Source organism: Manis pentadactyla, chromosome 1 (genome assembly GCF_030020395.1).
Source record: "Manis pentadactyla isolate mManPen7 chromosome 1, mManPen7.hap1, whole genome shotgun sequence".
Classification (NCBI taxonomy): Eukaryota; Metazoa; Chordata; class Mammalia; order Pholidota; family Manidae; genus Manis; species Manis pentadactyla.
Genome location: NC_080019.1, coordinates 27094177 through 27108205, shown reverse-complemented (window position 1 = coordinate 27108205; position 14029 = coordinate 27094177). Strand labels below are relative to the sequence as shown.

The 14029-nt window shown below is 36.9% G+C and overlaps 1 protein-coding gene across 1 annotated transcript in view; it reads left to right on the top strand.

The window, feature by feature from the left end:
- Nucleotides 1-14029, top strand: part of CTSO (cathepsin O) — a 20829-nt gene extending 6800 nt beyond the window's left edge. The window contains exons 2-8 of the mRNA XM_036887789.2: nucleotides 732-840; nucleotides 1425-1564; nucleotides 3176-3343; nucleotides 4549-4670; nucleotides 10064-10227; nucleotides 10799-10891; nucleotides 11489-14029. Coding sequence (XP_036743684.2) covers nucleotides 732-840; nucleotides 1425-1564; nucleotides 3176-3343; nucleotides 4549-4670; nucleotides 10064-10227; nucleotides 10799-10891; nucleotides 11489-11523 — 831 coding nt within the window. The 3' untranslated portion in view covers nucleotides 11524-14029. The remainder of the gene's footprint in view (nucleotides 1-731; nucleotides 841-1424; nucleotides 1565-3175; nucleotides 3344-4548; nucleotides 4671-10063; nucleotides 10228-10798; nucleotides 10892-11488) is intronic.

The following is a 14029-nucleotide window of genomic DNA, read 5'->3' as shown; positions in this document are numbered from 1 at the left end:
ATGTGCTCAGTCTGGGGAATGCAGTGATGAATAAGAAAGACAGGTCTTGTTCTCATTTGGCTTATAGGTTTATTATTAGACAGACACACAATAAACACGAGAATGCATAAACATATATACAAGAGCAAGAGATGGAAATTTAACAAGCGGCAGTACTCTGAAGTTTTATTTATCCTACATAATTGGTTAGTATTAGGAAACTGAGACATGTTCACATAAAAGACAAGCCTAAGATAAATTACCACAAAATTCAGAGCTGAAGAATCTGTAAATAATGGTCATATTTTCCCTCCAGAGAGATAAGTCAATCTATCTTTCTGGAACATTTTCAGGATTGCATCTCTTTTACAAAGCCTTTTACTCTAAATGAGATAGAGACATCTTTTACAAAGCCTTTTACTCTAAATGAGATAGAGACATCTGTAAAGCTCAAAGAGAATTATATTTATCTACTCTTTATTTACTCATTTCTCATGCTTTGTTGCTTAGTGCTGGGAAATACAAAGAAAAAGACACTTCCAAATTCATAATTATTTAATCTAATGAGTGTATTGGTGACAATTTCCACTAGCATCTAGTATTTATTTGAAATTTATTTCATCTCTCCACTATAATAAATAGACATTTAGTGCCCTCAACATACTTAGTGAAGGGGAATTATAAATACATAAGATGTATGTTTCTAGATTCAAATATATACCTGAAATCATCTCTCTCTTTTTTTCTTCTAGGAAAGTCTTAATAGACATCAACACTTGAATTCTTTATTTCCTCATGAAAACTATGGTGCTGTGTATGGAATAAATCAATTTTCTTATTTGTTTCCTGAAGAGTTTAAAGGTATGGTGTGGTGGTACTATGAGTTGATTAATTTTCTGATTTTAATTTGTTTCCTTAATTTTTGAGGACTTGTTTAATTATAAATCTAGTAAATTGGCTAGCTATCATTTATTAAATAGTAAATGTCAAGCATGTACCAGGTGCTTACAGAAATATAAACTCATGGTTACTCTTTTCTAATTATTGCATAAGAACTAAATATGATAATAATAGACATTTCCATGTGGTTCTACAATGCCTCATCCCTTCTGCCATTTTTTACTGCTATTTCTATTCAAGACACCTGTGTTTCCATGGGTTATGCTAAAACAAATGATGTCAGTTATATTCATTTTTATTATTGACCTCATTCTGTCAAACAATTCATTTTATGTGGCAGCTTCAGTCCTATTGTAGGAATTCTTATCTTTATAGTTTTCAGCTGAGTGCATTTCATGGCATGGAAAAGCATAAAGGTAAATCACAAACAGAAAGCACTACTAGAAAGCCACTGTTGTATTTGAGAAGCTCCTCCAAAAAGAATCCCAAGAGGCCCTCCCTATAATATATTATAGGTTGTCTTTTCATTTCATATTTCTATTTAGCTATTTATTTAAGAAGCAAACCTTCCAGATTTCCCAGATACCCAGCAAAAGTACAAACGTCCACACTCAATGTGTCTTTGCCATTAAGATTTGACTGGAGGGACAAGCATGTTGTAACGCAAGTGAGAAACCAGCAGACGGTAAGTTTATCGTCTTAGCATGGGAAGTCACCTTTGAGGTCAGGTTCAGTCAAACTTGTAATGGAACTCATCATGTTTCTGGGTAAAAACACAACCCAGTCATCCAAAAATTTCCATGAAGGGAGAATCTCTGGTAGAATGAGAGGCAGAAGTCAAAGCCCATCTTTGATTTTGAAGATAAGCCTACCCCTCTGAAGATACCCCTACTATTGGTACAAGGAATGCCAGCTCACCAGGAAGAGTTGATCCCTTACCTGCAGGGATAGAGTCTCAATTTGTCAGCACTGGAAACCTCAACAGGTCCTTCAGTTCCCCTTTTTAAGGCAGGGTGATCCTTCTTTACTTCTCAGATTCCATATCTATTATGAATTTAATTTTAATTTTACCACCAAATCATTTGCCTTATTATTGAATTCAAAATGAAGTGTGAATTAGTGAGAAACCCAATTCTACCAGGAAATGTCTACATTGTATTTAAAAAGGCACTTGTAATTGAGAATTTTTAATTAAAAGAATCTGCTAAAGAGAGGTTTTTGAGCAGGAAGAGCCCTCCTGGGGCAGGTGTAGGAAGGTAAACTGAGACTAGCCTTGGGCATGGTGCCAGCAACCTGTATTCACATTTCTCAAGGGGTAGAGACCCTGCAGTAAGTCCCCCAGTGAGTATTTTACTATACTATCGGCACTGGAGATACAGACGTAAATAAAACCACTTAATGCCATAAAGATGCTCAAAACCTTACTCCACAAAAACAGCCAATTGCTCTTCTTCCTATCTTTGTGTAACTATGCAGCCCATATCCTGTGATTAAGTTAATTCTGCCCAATTTCAAATCTTACTCCCACTCTGCCCTTCACATGCATCCTTCCTCCTTGGGTGCAATCCTTGATTTCATTCCCTCCGGGCCCTCCCTTGTTTTCAGGACCAACCACTTTAATCTTTGTTTCCAGTTCGTTCAATAAAAGCACGTTAGTAGATCCAGAACAGGAAGATGGTCAGCCAGGATGTGAATAAGGAATGACTAATACGGGTTTCTATCATTAGGACATTTCATGTGCATCCATGATGTGCCATGTTGGCATCTTGATAGCCTAAAAAATAGTTCACTCAGCTCTCACGTCCATCAAGTGAGCACGACGTACACGACATACATCCTCCCCTCATTTCACCACTGCCTCCAGCCCTGAGGGTGGAGGGTAGATGACATAGAAGCCGAGTATCGGGGGAGGAACAAGGATTGAAGAACGGAATGGGAGTTGGTACATTTCACAGAAATAGGTCAATGTTCAAAGAACTGACTAGTCTTTTAAAAAATCATCAGTCCAAATATTTCCTCAATTTCTAAAATTCACTTTTATCTTGCATTGTCTTAATTCACAATAGTGATACTACCAATTTACTTCTGAGTAATAATTATATTTTTATGCTTAAAAGAGCATTTTGGTTTTCCTTTTTCCATCTGAAAATCTACAGGATGGGCATTTATATTTCGTAGGCCCCTGGGTTCAGCTCAGTTTACTTGATTTGATAGCTTGTGATGTTTAGAGATGTGGGTAAACTTGATTTAAAAGTTATTTTATGGTAAATACTATTCTATCTCTATTTTCAAACAGTGTGGAGGATGCTGGGCCTTCAGCGTGGTGGGCGCAGTAGAATCTGCATATGCAATAAAAGGGCAGCCCTTGGAAGACCTAAGTGTCCAGCAGGTCATTGATTGTTCATATAATAATTACGGCTGCAATGGAGGGTCTACTCTCAATGCTTTGAACTGGTTAGATAAGGTGACTAGTTTCTTAGCCCTTCAAAGTCTTTGCTTCTCTTGTTTAACATGTGTTCAGAATTGAAATCATTTACTCCTACAGTAAATGAGGTTTTTAAGTTCAGAAATTTAGATGAACAAAGCTTGAATTATTCAGATTTAAAAATGAATTGCTTCCAGGCAAGTCAGCCATTGAGAAATTAAAGTGAAAAATCTTGCCTGAGATTTGTTTTCAGATAGGTACTTAAGTTTATTTCTTAACATTTCTTAATAGCTAAGTGATTTTTTTTCTTTTGCAGTTTGTGTCACATACTGACCTAGAAAGATGAGATCATATGATTATTTATTTCCATAGAATTTCTGAATATTTTTAAGGTAAAAGGGACATTAGGGGCCAGCTAGTTTAGCAACTCTTTAAGTAAAGAAATGAGACCTTAGAGGTGGGATCAAATCAGTGGCTGAGCCAGGACTGCACCTTAAGTTCTCTGCCTCCTACTGAAGGACTTAATCTAATTAATATACCATAGTGTCCCTCCGTGTTCTTAGGACACTCTCTGGCATTGTCCTATATCCAGCATCAGTTGCAGATAGGCAGCCAATGAGGGTGCTACTATGTTTTGTAAACCAGCCAATGAGGATGCTACTATGTTTTGTAAAAGAATTTTAAGCTAGAGTGTTCCAAACTCGAGTATCAGGCTGCTCTTGTTCATTTGCTGTATTTTGGGTCACTGCATGCAAGAAGCTGCTCTATACACATCATGGCCAACAATGAATTGGCTTCCATAATCCCAGAAAGGAAGCATTCTGTATAGACAACTATATGTGACACATACCAGATGCATGGCACAGAAAGAAGGGGCTAGAAAGAATGTTGGATTTGACCATTGCCTGGGGTGAGTCTCAGAGACTTGCTAACATAGAATGTCCAGAAGGAAAGTGTGTTGCCCTACTGTACCTTCAGGAGAAAGATGACATGACTGTATTAACAAATCGAGGGAAATTCTGGAGAAGGAAGAAATAGAAAAATAGGACTAAAACAGAAAGAAAGATGTTGTGTTTAATTACCTAAGCTGTCCATAACAGACACCTGAAGATTTAAGATCTTAATATCCCAAAGAATATTTACATGTAGTCAAAGGAATCTAGACACATTGAAATAGATTTGATTTGATTTTTCAAACAACTGCATTTTCAATAGAGAACCTTCATGTGATTATTTTCTTTTAGATGCAAGTGAAACTGGTGAGAGATTCAGAATATCCATTTAAAGCACAAAACGGCCTGTGCCATTACTTTTCTGTTTCACATTCTGGATTTTCAATCAAAGGGTATTATTCATATGACTTCAGGTAATTGTCTTATTTTAGTGTGTTTTCCCCTATATTTCTTAATTTATGATCTAGTGACTATTCTGAATTAATAATTTGATTGAAAGCATCACTTCATACTTGTAATTATTTTAAAATATAATTTTTACCAAAAAGTGTAATTGGAAATTACAATGGAGTGCTATGGATGTTGTTACTTAAATATGATCTACTTAATTCTCCATGTCTCATTACAATAGAAATAACAAACTTAACACATTTAAATCCAGGTTAAGTATAGTTTACACTTACCATCTTCCTCTTGCCAAATTTAGGGGTCATAATTACCAGTAGCATATTTCAGTCTAACTGTTGAATCAGTCCAAAATTGACTTGTCTAAGCTCTCCAGCTAATTTCAAGTAGTTTACTTACCAAGAAGCCTTTTTAAACATGCTCATTGTTCCTTGCATTTTTCAAGATATCAACTATAAGAAAAGCATAAACTGAAACTTTCACATTAAAAGCAAGTGGGACTGTGCCCCTGGATGTAGATGCACTAGCACACGTGCAAGCACAGGGGGAGTGCAGGGTTAGGTCAGGATTGGCTGAGGAGCACCTGGGCTGGGACTCGAGGGGCAAGATGACTTTGGACAGTTCAGAGGAAAACAATCATTAAAAAAAAATGCTTTACAAACACATGTAAAACTCAAATCCAGCTAGGAAATCATTTCAAATAGTGCAAAATAGGTGTTCAGGGACAATAAGGATAAACGAAGACTCATCCAACAACGTTTTTCAGTTAAATTTTAAAAAAGGAAAGTTTACAAATCTTTTTTTAATGTATTCTTTATTGAAGTATAAATGATATGCAGTATTATATTGATTTCAGGTATACAACACAGTTATTCAACAGTTACATTATTAAATCCTCACCCCAACTAGCAGTTACGATCTGTTAACATAGGAAGATGTTATAAAATCATTGGCTGTATTTGCCGTGCTGTGCTGCCTCCCCTGTGGCCAACTTTTATTTTAATTGAGATTTTGTGCCTCCTTATCCTCCTCCCCATTCCACTCACCAACCCCAACCCCTCCAACCCCTCCCTGATGGTAAGTAGCAGTCACTTTGCACAGTCTTTTGAAACAGAGAAAACAGAAATTAAATTTGCCTAAAGGTGACAGAGTGCCCTCTAACATACTGATAGTGCGTATCAAAGAATCTCTTGATCCAGATGGAGGCTACCTATGGGATCTGAAGGAAATCAAGGGTGAAATTGGATCCTTGAACAAAATGGAACCCTTTCAAATAAGTTCTAAGAGTACCAGAGGCCTGGTAGGTTGTCAGCACAGCTCCTGTCCCCCACAAGGGCTCTCTGGGTGAAGCTACATCGGACCCATACACCAGAGAGCCTCAGCTCTGCAGACGGCAGGCTACATAGAATCTATACTAAGATATGCAGGGTCACTGAGCACATTGATCAGCATCTCTGAGGGCAAAGGTAACATGCTTTCTAAAATGGGAATGTGTATCTATAAGTTATCAGTTCCTTGAGAGCACAAGTGAAGCATGTGCACAATGAGGAACTACATTTTCAAAATCTCAGTTAAAAGGATTGAGGGAATTCTTGGTCATGAGTAACAAATTGGAAAATTTAGGAAGCAGTTAAAAAATAATTGGTGTTAGTCGGAATTAGAGGAGAGAATGCAAAAACATCAGTAGGCCTAAAGTAGAAGTTATCCAATCCTTTGATGAAGAAGAAAAAGATCCCTATAAAAATCCCTACATTTACACTAAACAGTAAACATTGTCATAATACATGCTAAGTAAGCTACTTGTGTTAGACTCAAGAAGATATTTCTTTGATTTATTCACTCATTCAAATATTTGTTGAACTTTGTTTTAGACTCTGAGGATTCAGCACAGAACAAAATAGACAAAAACTGCCCTCAGGATTATATTTTAGTGATAGAGACAGGTAATAAAATGAAAATATGAATGGTATGTCAGGTATAATCATTTCTAAAGAGAAGAAAATAAAACAGTGGAAGGAAGAAGCAACAGAGTGATGGAAAGGGTGTATACAATCCTAGGATGGCCAGGGAGGGGCTTCCTGAGAAGACAACATTTGAGTGAAGACCTGGAGAAGTGTGGGCACTTAACCATGTGGGTATCTGGGGAAGTACTGTTCCAAGCAGAAGGAACTGTATATGCAAAGGTCCTGAGGCAGAATCATTTCTGGCATATTTAAAGAATGAGGAAGCCAATATGAATACAGTGAAGAGAAGATGGGTAGGATTAGTAGAAAATGGGATAATAAAGATTATCAGTTAATAATCTTAGAGCAGAGTATTGAAAGAATGGTCTTGATATGAGAGGTAATAGGGTATACCCCTCACAGAGAATAAGCCCCCAAGGGGTATATTGAGGGATTTTATATAGGGGAGAAGAGAAAAGAATCAAAAATGTCTCTGGGCCTTTTGGCCTGAGCAACTTGAAAGAACAGAATAACAATTAATTGAGACATAAATGTTTAACTAGCAACAGATTTGGAAGGGGACATCACTGGGACATGTTGGAAGTGACCCTGGGAAACACTGGTAGGGAAACAGACAAATAAGACAGAACAAGGAAGGCAGGGTCTTCTTATTAAGCAAATTAGTACTGAGGATAACCTGGAATTTAACTGTGCTGGGGACCGCTCAGAGCCAAGGTAACATACGCACTTTCCACCTGATTTGATGTTCCTCACTGTGCATGATCCATTAGTTGAGGTGCAGCCAGGGTAGAGGTGGGGAGTGAGCTTGATTTCCTGGCTCTTCAGGAGAGGAGGGCCTCAGGCAAAGGGCCTTCGGGCTCCTTGTTGGAAGCCTGGCTGCAGGGCAGTGGTACCTGGAGGCTGTGGGAAGGCCTCCCACAGCATCTGCTGTGACAGACCCTGGGCCAGGCCCCGGCGCTCAGCTCTCACAGCTCCCATCCAAAGTCCCTGGGGAGAGTCACACAGCTGGTAAACTGTAGGGGCCAGATTATTACAGTAGAGCCCAGGGCACAGCCATCAACCAAAAACTCCCTGAAATCTTGTGTAGACCTGAAAGAAACTCGAGAAAACCACTGCATCATACAGATAGTCTAGTTTTAAAGCGACATGACCTTTCATACCTGGGTTTCTTCATGCTGCTTTGCACATCAGATTCCAGGAAAGACATTTCAGAGCTCAAACTATAACATGACAATGACTATTTAAATAAACAAAAAGGGAAAGAACCTACTACCTATAACAATGGACTGAAACACTAAGACACAATATAGCACATGGAATTCTAGGAATGGTGAGATGGAAATCTACACACTCATCAAAGGTCTGTAACAGATAAGACTTCCCTTAATCGCCAAACCTTGAAGACGATGATGTTTAGGAGAATTCTTTAAAGGCTGTTGGATTTGTAGCTTTCAGATCTGTGAATAGTAAGCTCATAGAACAAGGTTTGATAATACATCCATTATCAAAAGTGTACATTTTGCTAGTAGTTCCATTTTGGACTAAAAATGGAAATAAAATGCTGTTTGGAGCATATTTTAACTCTCTGAAAGCCAACATCTTTTCGAAGACAAGTGATAGCAATGCTAGTCAGTTCGGGGGCTAAATGGAACATATGCCTGCTTCCTGACTGTGGCTTGCCCTCCTGTTTCTTATTTCCCAATAGCTTGGGTATCTTCTCTTTAGCCCTGCCTCAAAGCAAGGATTACTACTAAATTGTTTATTTGATCTTACAGTGTTAATTACCCTTTGCACTCTAAAAAATATTTTTCCTTGATAATTCTCTTTCCGTCATGCTGTGCCTGTAACTAGAAATTTGATGTCATATATTTACAGTATACCTTTTGTTATCTTAAAAAGGTGGACACAACTTTGTTCTGTTTAATACAGAGATTATGATATTTATCATATTTAGATTATACAATATTTTTAAAAATGTAACAGTAAAATGTTATACACTACAACCTATGCTGAGCAAGCTTAATTTATTAGGTAATTTAGAAATAAGGGGAATAAAAAACATTTATTGCAAACCTGGAGTATAATTAATGTAAAGCATGCTACAAAACTTAATACCTTTAATTTTGTCCTTATACCGATTCTGAAAGATAGGGGAATGACTCCAGTGTACATGTGAAATTTGAATCCAGGTATGTGGAACTTCAAAGCCTATACCCTACCACATGATGCCTTTTGAAAATATTATAATTTTGTCTGTCTCAGGGTAATCTTGATGAATACAAATTATTACTACAATAGCAAAAATTAGAAATGACTGCTTATAGATCTCCAAAAAACAGATATTCACATTAGCAGGTAACATGAATAAATGTTTAGAATGAGTGCATGGTTTCTATTTCAATAAATTCCACCGTTAAGCACTCACTTTTTCCCTTATCTGTGGACAATATATCCCCTTGATAGAAACTGATCACCACCTGGGTTTGATGAGGGATTATTTACTTTCAAGCCACTGTCCACCACGGGTTCCTGCAGCAATAAACTACCCAGTGCTGTCTTAATGAGCTGAAATACCAGTGACTTGGTTTCAGTGTCCTTCACCCGCAGCACTAACCTTTAAAAATGTAAATAATGGCTCAATCACATACATCTGAGATCGATGAAGGCTGAATGTTGTGTAACACTGGACTTTATCAACAGACGTCCATGTATGAAAGCAATAATTGTGTCTTTTGCCCTCTTCACCTCTAGTACTAGTTCTCCTGGTATCTTAACATTTCTTCTGTCATATAATTATATTTGCAACTTCTGGGTAATCATTCCCTATGATTTCTATATTTGACATTCATTAACATAAATTGGTTAGTCTCTTGATTCTCATATGATGTGACAGAGATATCTCCATGCATCCAGTCTTCCCACTTTCCATATTACAAGAGTCCTTGTGTGATAGCTGAGTACTTTGCCAGCCAGCTACAAAACTCCATTTCCCATTGTCCTTGAAGCTAGACTTAACCTTGTGATGACTGAGTTCTAGCTAATGAGATCTGTGCAGATGTATGCTGAATGTGTATTAACTTTTGGAATCTTCTCTCACCTGGAATATAGCACTTCTCCTTTCTACTTCTTGCAGTCTGAAATATGTGTTAAATGGTTGGAGCTTCAGCAGCCTCCTTGGACCAGTAATTCACCATCCCAATAGAAACCTTACATAGCAGAAACATTATATAGAAAGATCCCGAGTTCCTGATATCCTGGATCCCATTGCAATCCAGGACTGCCAATCTTCCAGAATTCTTTCAGCCTCCATTATTTTGGTCTTCTGTAATTGCAACCAAATCTACTCCTAACCATACACAGATTAAATACATCATTTTTATAAAATAATTTTAACTTAAAAACTAAACACCTTACCCAAATATTTCCTCTTTTGATAGTGACCAAGAAGATGAAATGGCAAATGCACTTCTTACCTTTGGCCCTTTGGTAGTGATAGTAGATGCAGTGAGCTGGCAAGATTACCTGGGAGGCATAATACAGCATCACTGCTCTAGTGGAGAAGCAAATCACGCAGTTCTCATAACTGGGTTTGATAAAACAGGTAAATGCTGATAAGACTTGATCAATTGATTACAGCTTGAGCTCTGATTAACAAATGATCACCATCCTTTAAAATGTTGATATTTGGTCCTGCGATGTCTAAGTCATCCCAAGACCTTTACAGCTTTTCCGTAGACTTGCAAGTATAAGTCCCCCATCAATTTGGGTGGATACCTTGTTAAAATTAGGATAATTATTGATTAAAATAATGTGTATCCTCCATCTGGAATGTTTAAAATAATCGTTGGGAAGGCAGAAGTACTTACTATTTTATCATACACACCTAACAATTTTTTTTTTTGCCTTTTCCTAATTCCTTGGATTAGGAAATGAGTGTTTCATTTTATGCAGTCCATATATTAAGTGAATTCAAACATATATTTTTTTCATTAACTGAATTGTTACATCACATACTGTTCAAGTTTACTTAGCTAGTATAAGTTAGCATCACATTACATTTTTAATCTTTTACTCAGAGCTACTATACTTGTCAAGAACTAAACCTTAAATGAACATGCATTCACAACAAAATGTGAGTTTTTCAGGGTTTGATACCATTTTATGTTTTGTAGGAAGTATACCATACTGGATTGTGCGGAACTCATGGGGAAGTTCATGGGGAGTAGATGGCTATGCCCATGTTAAAATGGGAGGTAATATTTGTGGTGAGTCCTGAATTTATGTTTAAAGCTGTATGTTAAATGTCAAGGAAGATACTTTGAATATATTAAAAATTATAAACCTGTCCAGTCCATAATATGCTTCCAATGATTTAAATCACTTTTATAGTAATAATTTTTATCTTTTAACTAATGGATAAAAATAAAATAGTGTTTTAAAAGAGACCTTATTGGACATACTAACATTTTCAAAAGGAAGAGTACAAAACAAAAGTTTTATACTATAAGTACAAAACTTTGAATTTTCAAATTGCATTTAAAATAATCCTATAAATTATTTTACTGCTTCTAAGTGATATATATGAGCAAAATAAAGATTTCAGATATATTCACCTATTCAGTTAATAAGTCATTTTGGTATTTTTTTTTTATTTTGTAGTTTCTTGAAACAAAAATATTAGTTCACGTCTTCTAATATCTTTGAGATTGCCGTGTTTATACTGACAGATAGCTACAACCATTAATTATTCCCTTAGTAGATACTAGCTCTTTCTGAAACCAAATGAAAATTCTTCTGATTTGGCATGTAAAAGGCACATAACAAAGGACTAGGCTAATGCCAATCATTTCTTTTTTTCTTAGGTATTGCAGATGCTGTTTCTGCTGTACTTGTGTGATATTTGGGGCAGATCAAGAGCCAACTACAGAAATGAAGGATTCTAATGACATGTAGCCCAGTACTTCATTCTTGGCATTATTCAAATCCCCTCCAAAGGTCCCAGGGCCTAGTAATATCTAAATTAAGTTGCAGAATGTTCAGATGGACAACCAAAGTAAATAGGAGCAGAACCAGTACCACTTAGGAGGAAATCTGTGGAACAGTTTCCTGCTCTGAGATGAAGGTCAGATTAGGAGATATTTACACCTCTTCAATTTGAAAAGGCTATTTTTAAAAATTATTACTGTTGTTTGTTTATTTTTAATAACATAACTCCCCTATGATTAAAGAGGTGATAAGAATTTCTTTACAGGATATAATCCTCAGCCTTAGCTTACCCCTCCCTATGCACACAAATAGCCAACCTAATTTATGTGTGCCCCTCACAATTATATTCTCAGCCTTCAGAGGTGGAATTTCATAAGAATTTTGAAATACCAATTGCTTTATCTCAACCAATGGTGTTTACTTCAAGAACTAGAGGAAGATCGTGTGGAAAACACAAGGACAGAGTCACTCCTTAAAAGAAATAGATTGAAATTAAATGACCAATATGACAATTATATGATAAGAAAAATTCAAGTTGCATTGTCTGAGAAACAAGTTACAGTTCAGAAATTTTCACTGTCAATAGGCTCTCACTAGGTTTTCTTTCTTACCGTGTCCTACCGCTACTGAAGAGCAATGTGTTTTCCCGCACTCTCGCATTCTGCGGTGACACTCTTGAGCTTTCCTTGTGGTTTGGCTTCCGTGACAGAAGAACTCTGCTTGTTTACTTACCATTTCTATATTACGACCATTTGTTTGGCTGCATTTGTCCCTGAGCCTTTGTCAACATCAGGATCTCACCCTTCCCTTCCTCTCCTGCCATTCGCAAGCACCACGCCTTTCAAAGTCCTGTCTCGTTCATCTCGGGTTTCATCCAAAATGTGAGTTTCCCAGGCTCTCTGATCCCCCAGGTCCCTGTTTGTATTTCCTGGACTCCCATGCTAACTGTGCTTTTGTGCAGCCCATTGACTTTCACTGGGGTCCCGGTTCTTGACGCCCACCTTCTTTCTCGCCTAAGTTGTCATGTATGAGAACCATCTTCTGATTGAACCGAAGTACAGCCATATTCAAGGGGTTCATATAAGAGAATCCTGCCCAATACTATGTATGTAAATATTTCTCTAAATTTAGAGTTGCTTTCTAATGTAGAATATCTTAACAAAACAAACTTAGTTGTAGCAGCAACCACTAAACAAAATAGAGGATGTCCCATTTTTCCACTCACTTTTGGCCCTCATTTATCCTTTCTTGTTACTAGAAAATAAATAAATAAATAACAAAACACTGTATTTCCTTTTCTTACACCAATCAGAAGCAACCTTAAGAGAATATGATTTAGCTTTAGAAATGGAGGAAGAAAAATTTTGACATTTTACTTGATTGATATTCAAATTATCCAAGTTTGCCAAAAAGGAACTATGACCCGATTGTTCAAGTTTATATTCATTTACTGATTTCTGTATAATATAAACACTTTTATGATATGCTTTTTCAAATGCTAAGGCATTTTTTAAATTATGAAATGATTAACCTCAGCTGTTCCAGATTTTGATGACATAATAAAACAATATTTTATTTTGGTCAAATAAGTGTGCAGCTTACATTTTGTCAACACAGTGTTCATGTGCTTTAAAGTCACATAGGAGTTTTCTCAGCTCAAAGTCCATATATTTGTGTTTTTATTTTCTCCATAAACACCTTCACCTCAATGTCTCCAGAGCTCCATTTATCCTCCTCCTTCCCCCTCCTCCTCCTAGAGTCTCTATTTTGGTTAACATCATATAAACACCCAATCAATGAAAGTGAGGGAAATCTTAGATATTTGATCAGTTCAACTATACCGTAGTAACCCATCACTTGATCCCCTACCTCCTCTCTGTTTCTACCCTCCCTTTCTAGATGCATGTTCTTCAGTATCTCTTATCTTCTCTCTCCAGTAGTCTACTCACTAGACCCCATGTCCCTTAATCCAGAGGTTCTCAAAGTATAGTCCCCAGACCAGAAGCCACCTGAAGACTTGTGAAACACTGTTTTAGTAAATCCTCTAGATGATTCTGATGAATAGTCATTATAATCCATGTAATAGGTGTCCCCTGGATTTACATTTTTAAGACAGCATTTTCATGTAATTCCCTTGGAAACCATTCAGGGACTCCCTAATGGCTAAAGATAACATGCAAACTCTTAAAAGAGCTCTCACAAAGATGCCCCACTCTACCTTCTCAGCCTCCATGCTGCTGTGCTGCATAGGCAAATGCTGTGTGCCAGTCATAAATCACTTGAAGTTCTCCCTCAGGCTATGAGGAAAGAAATGAAATCTTCACATAATAATTAGGAGTCATAATTGAAATCATTAAGATGTCCCTGGGTGTGATTTCACAAGGATCTCAAAGTGAATACTACATTAGATAACCTTA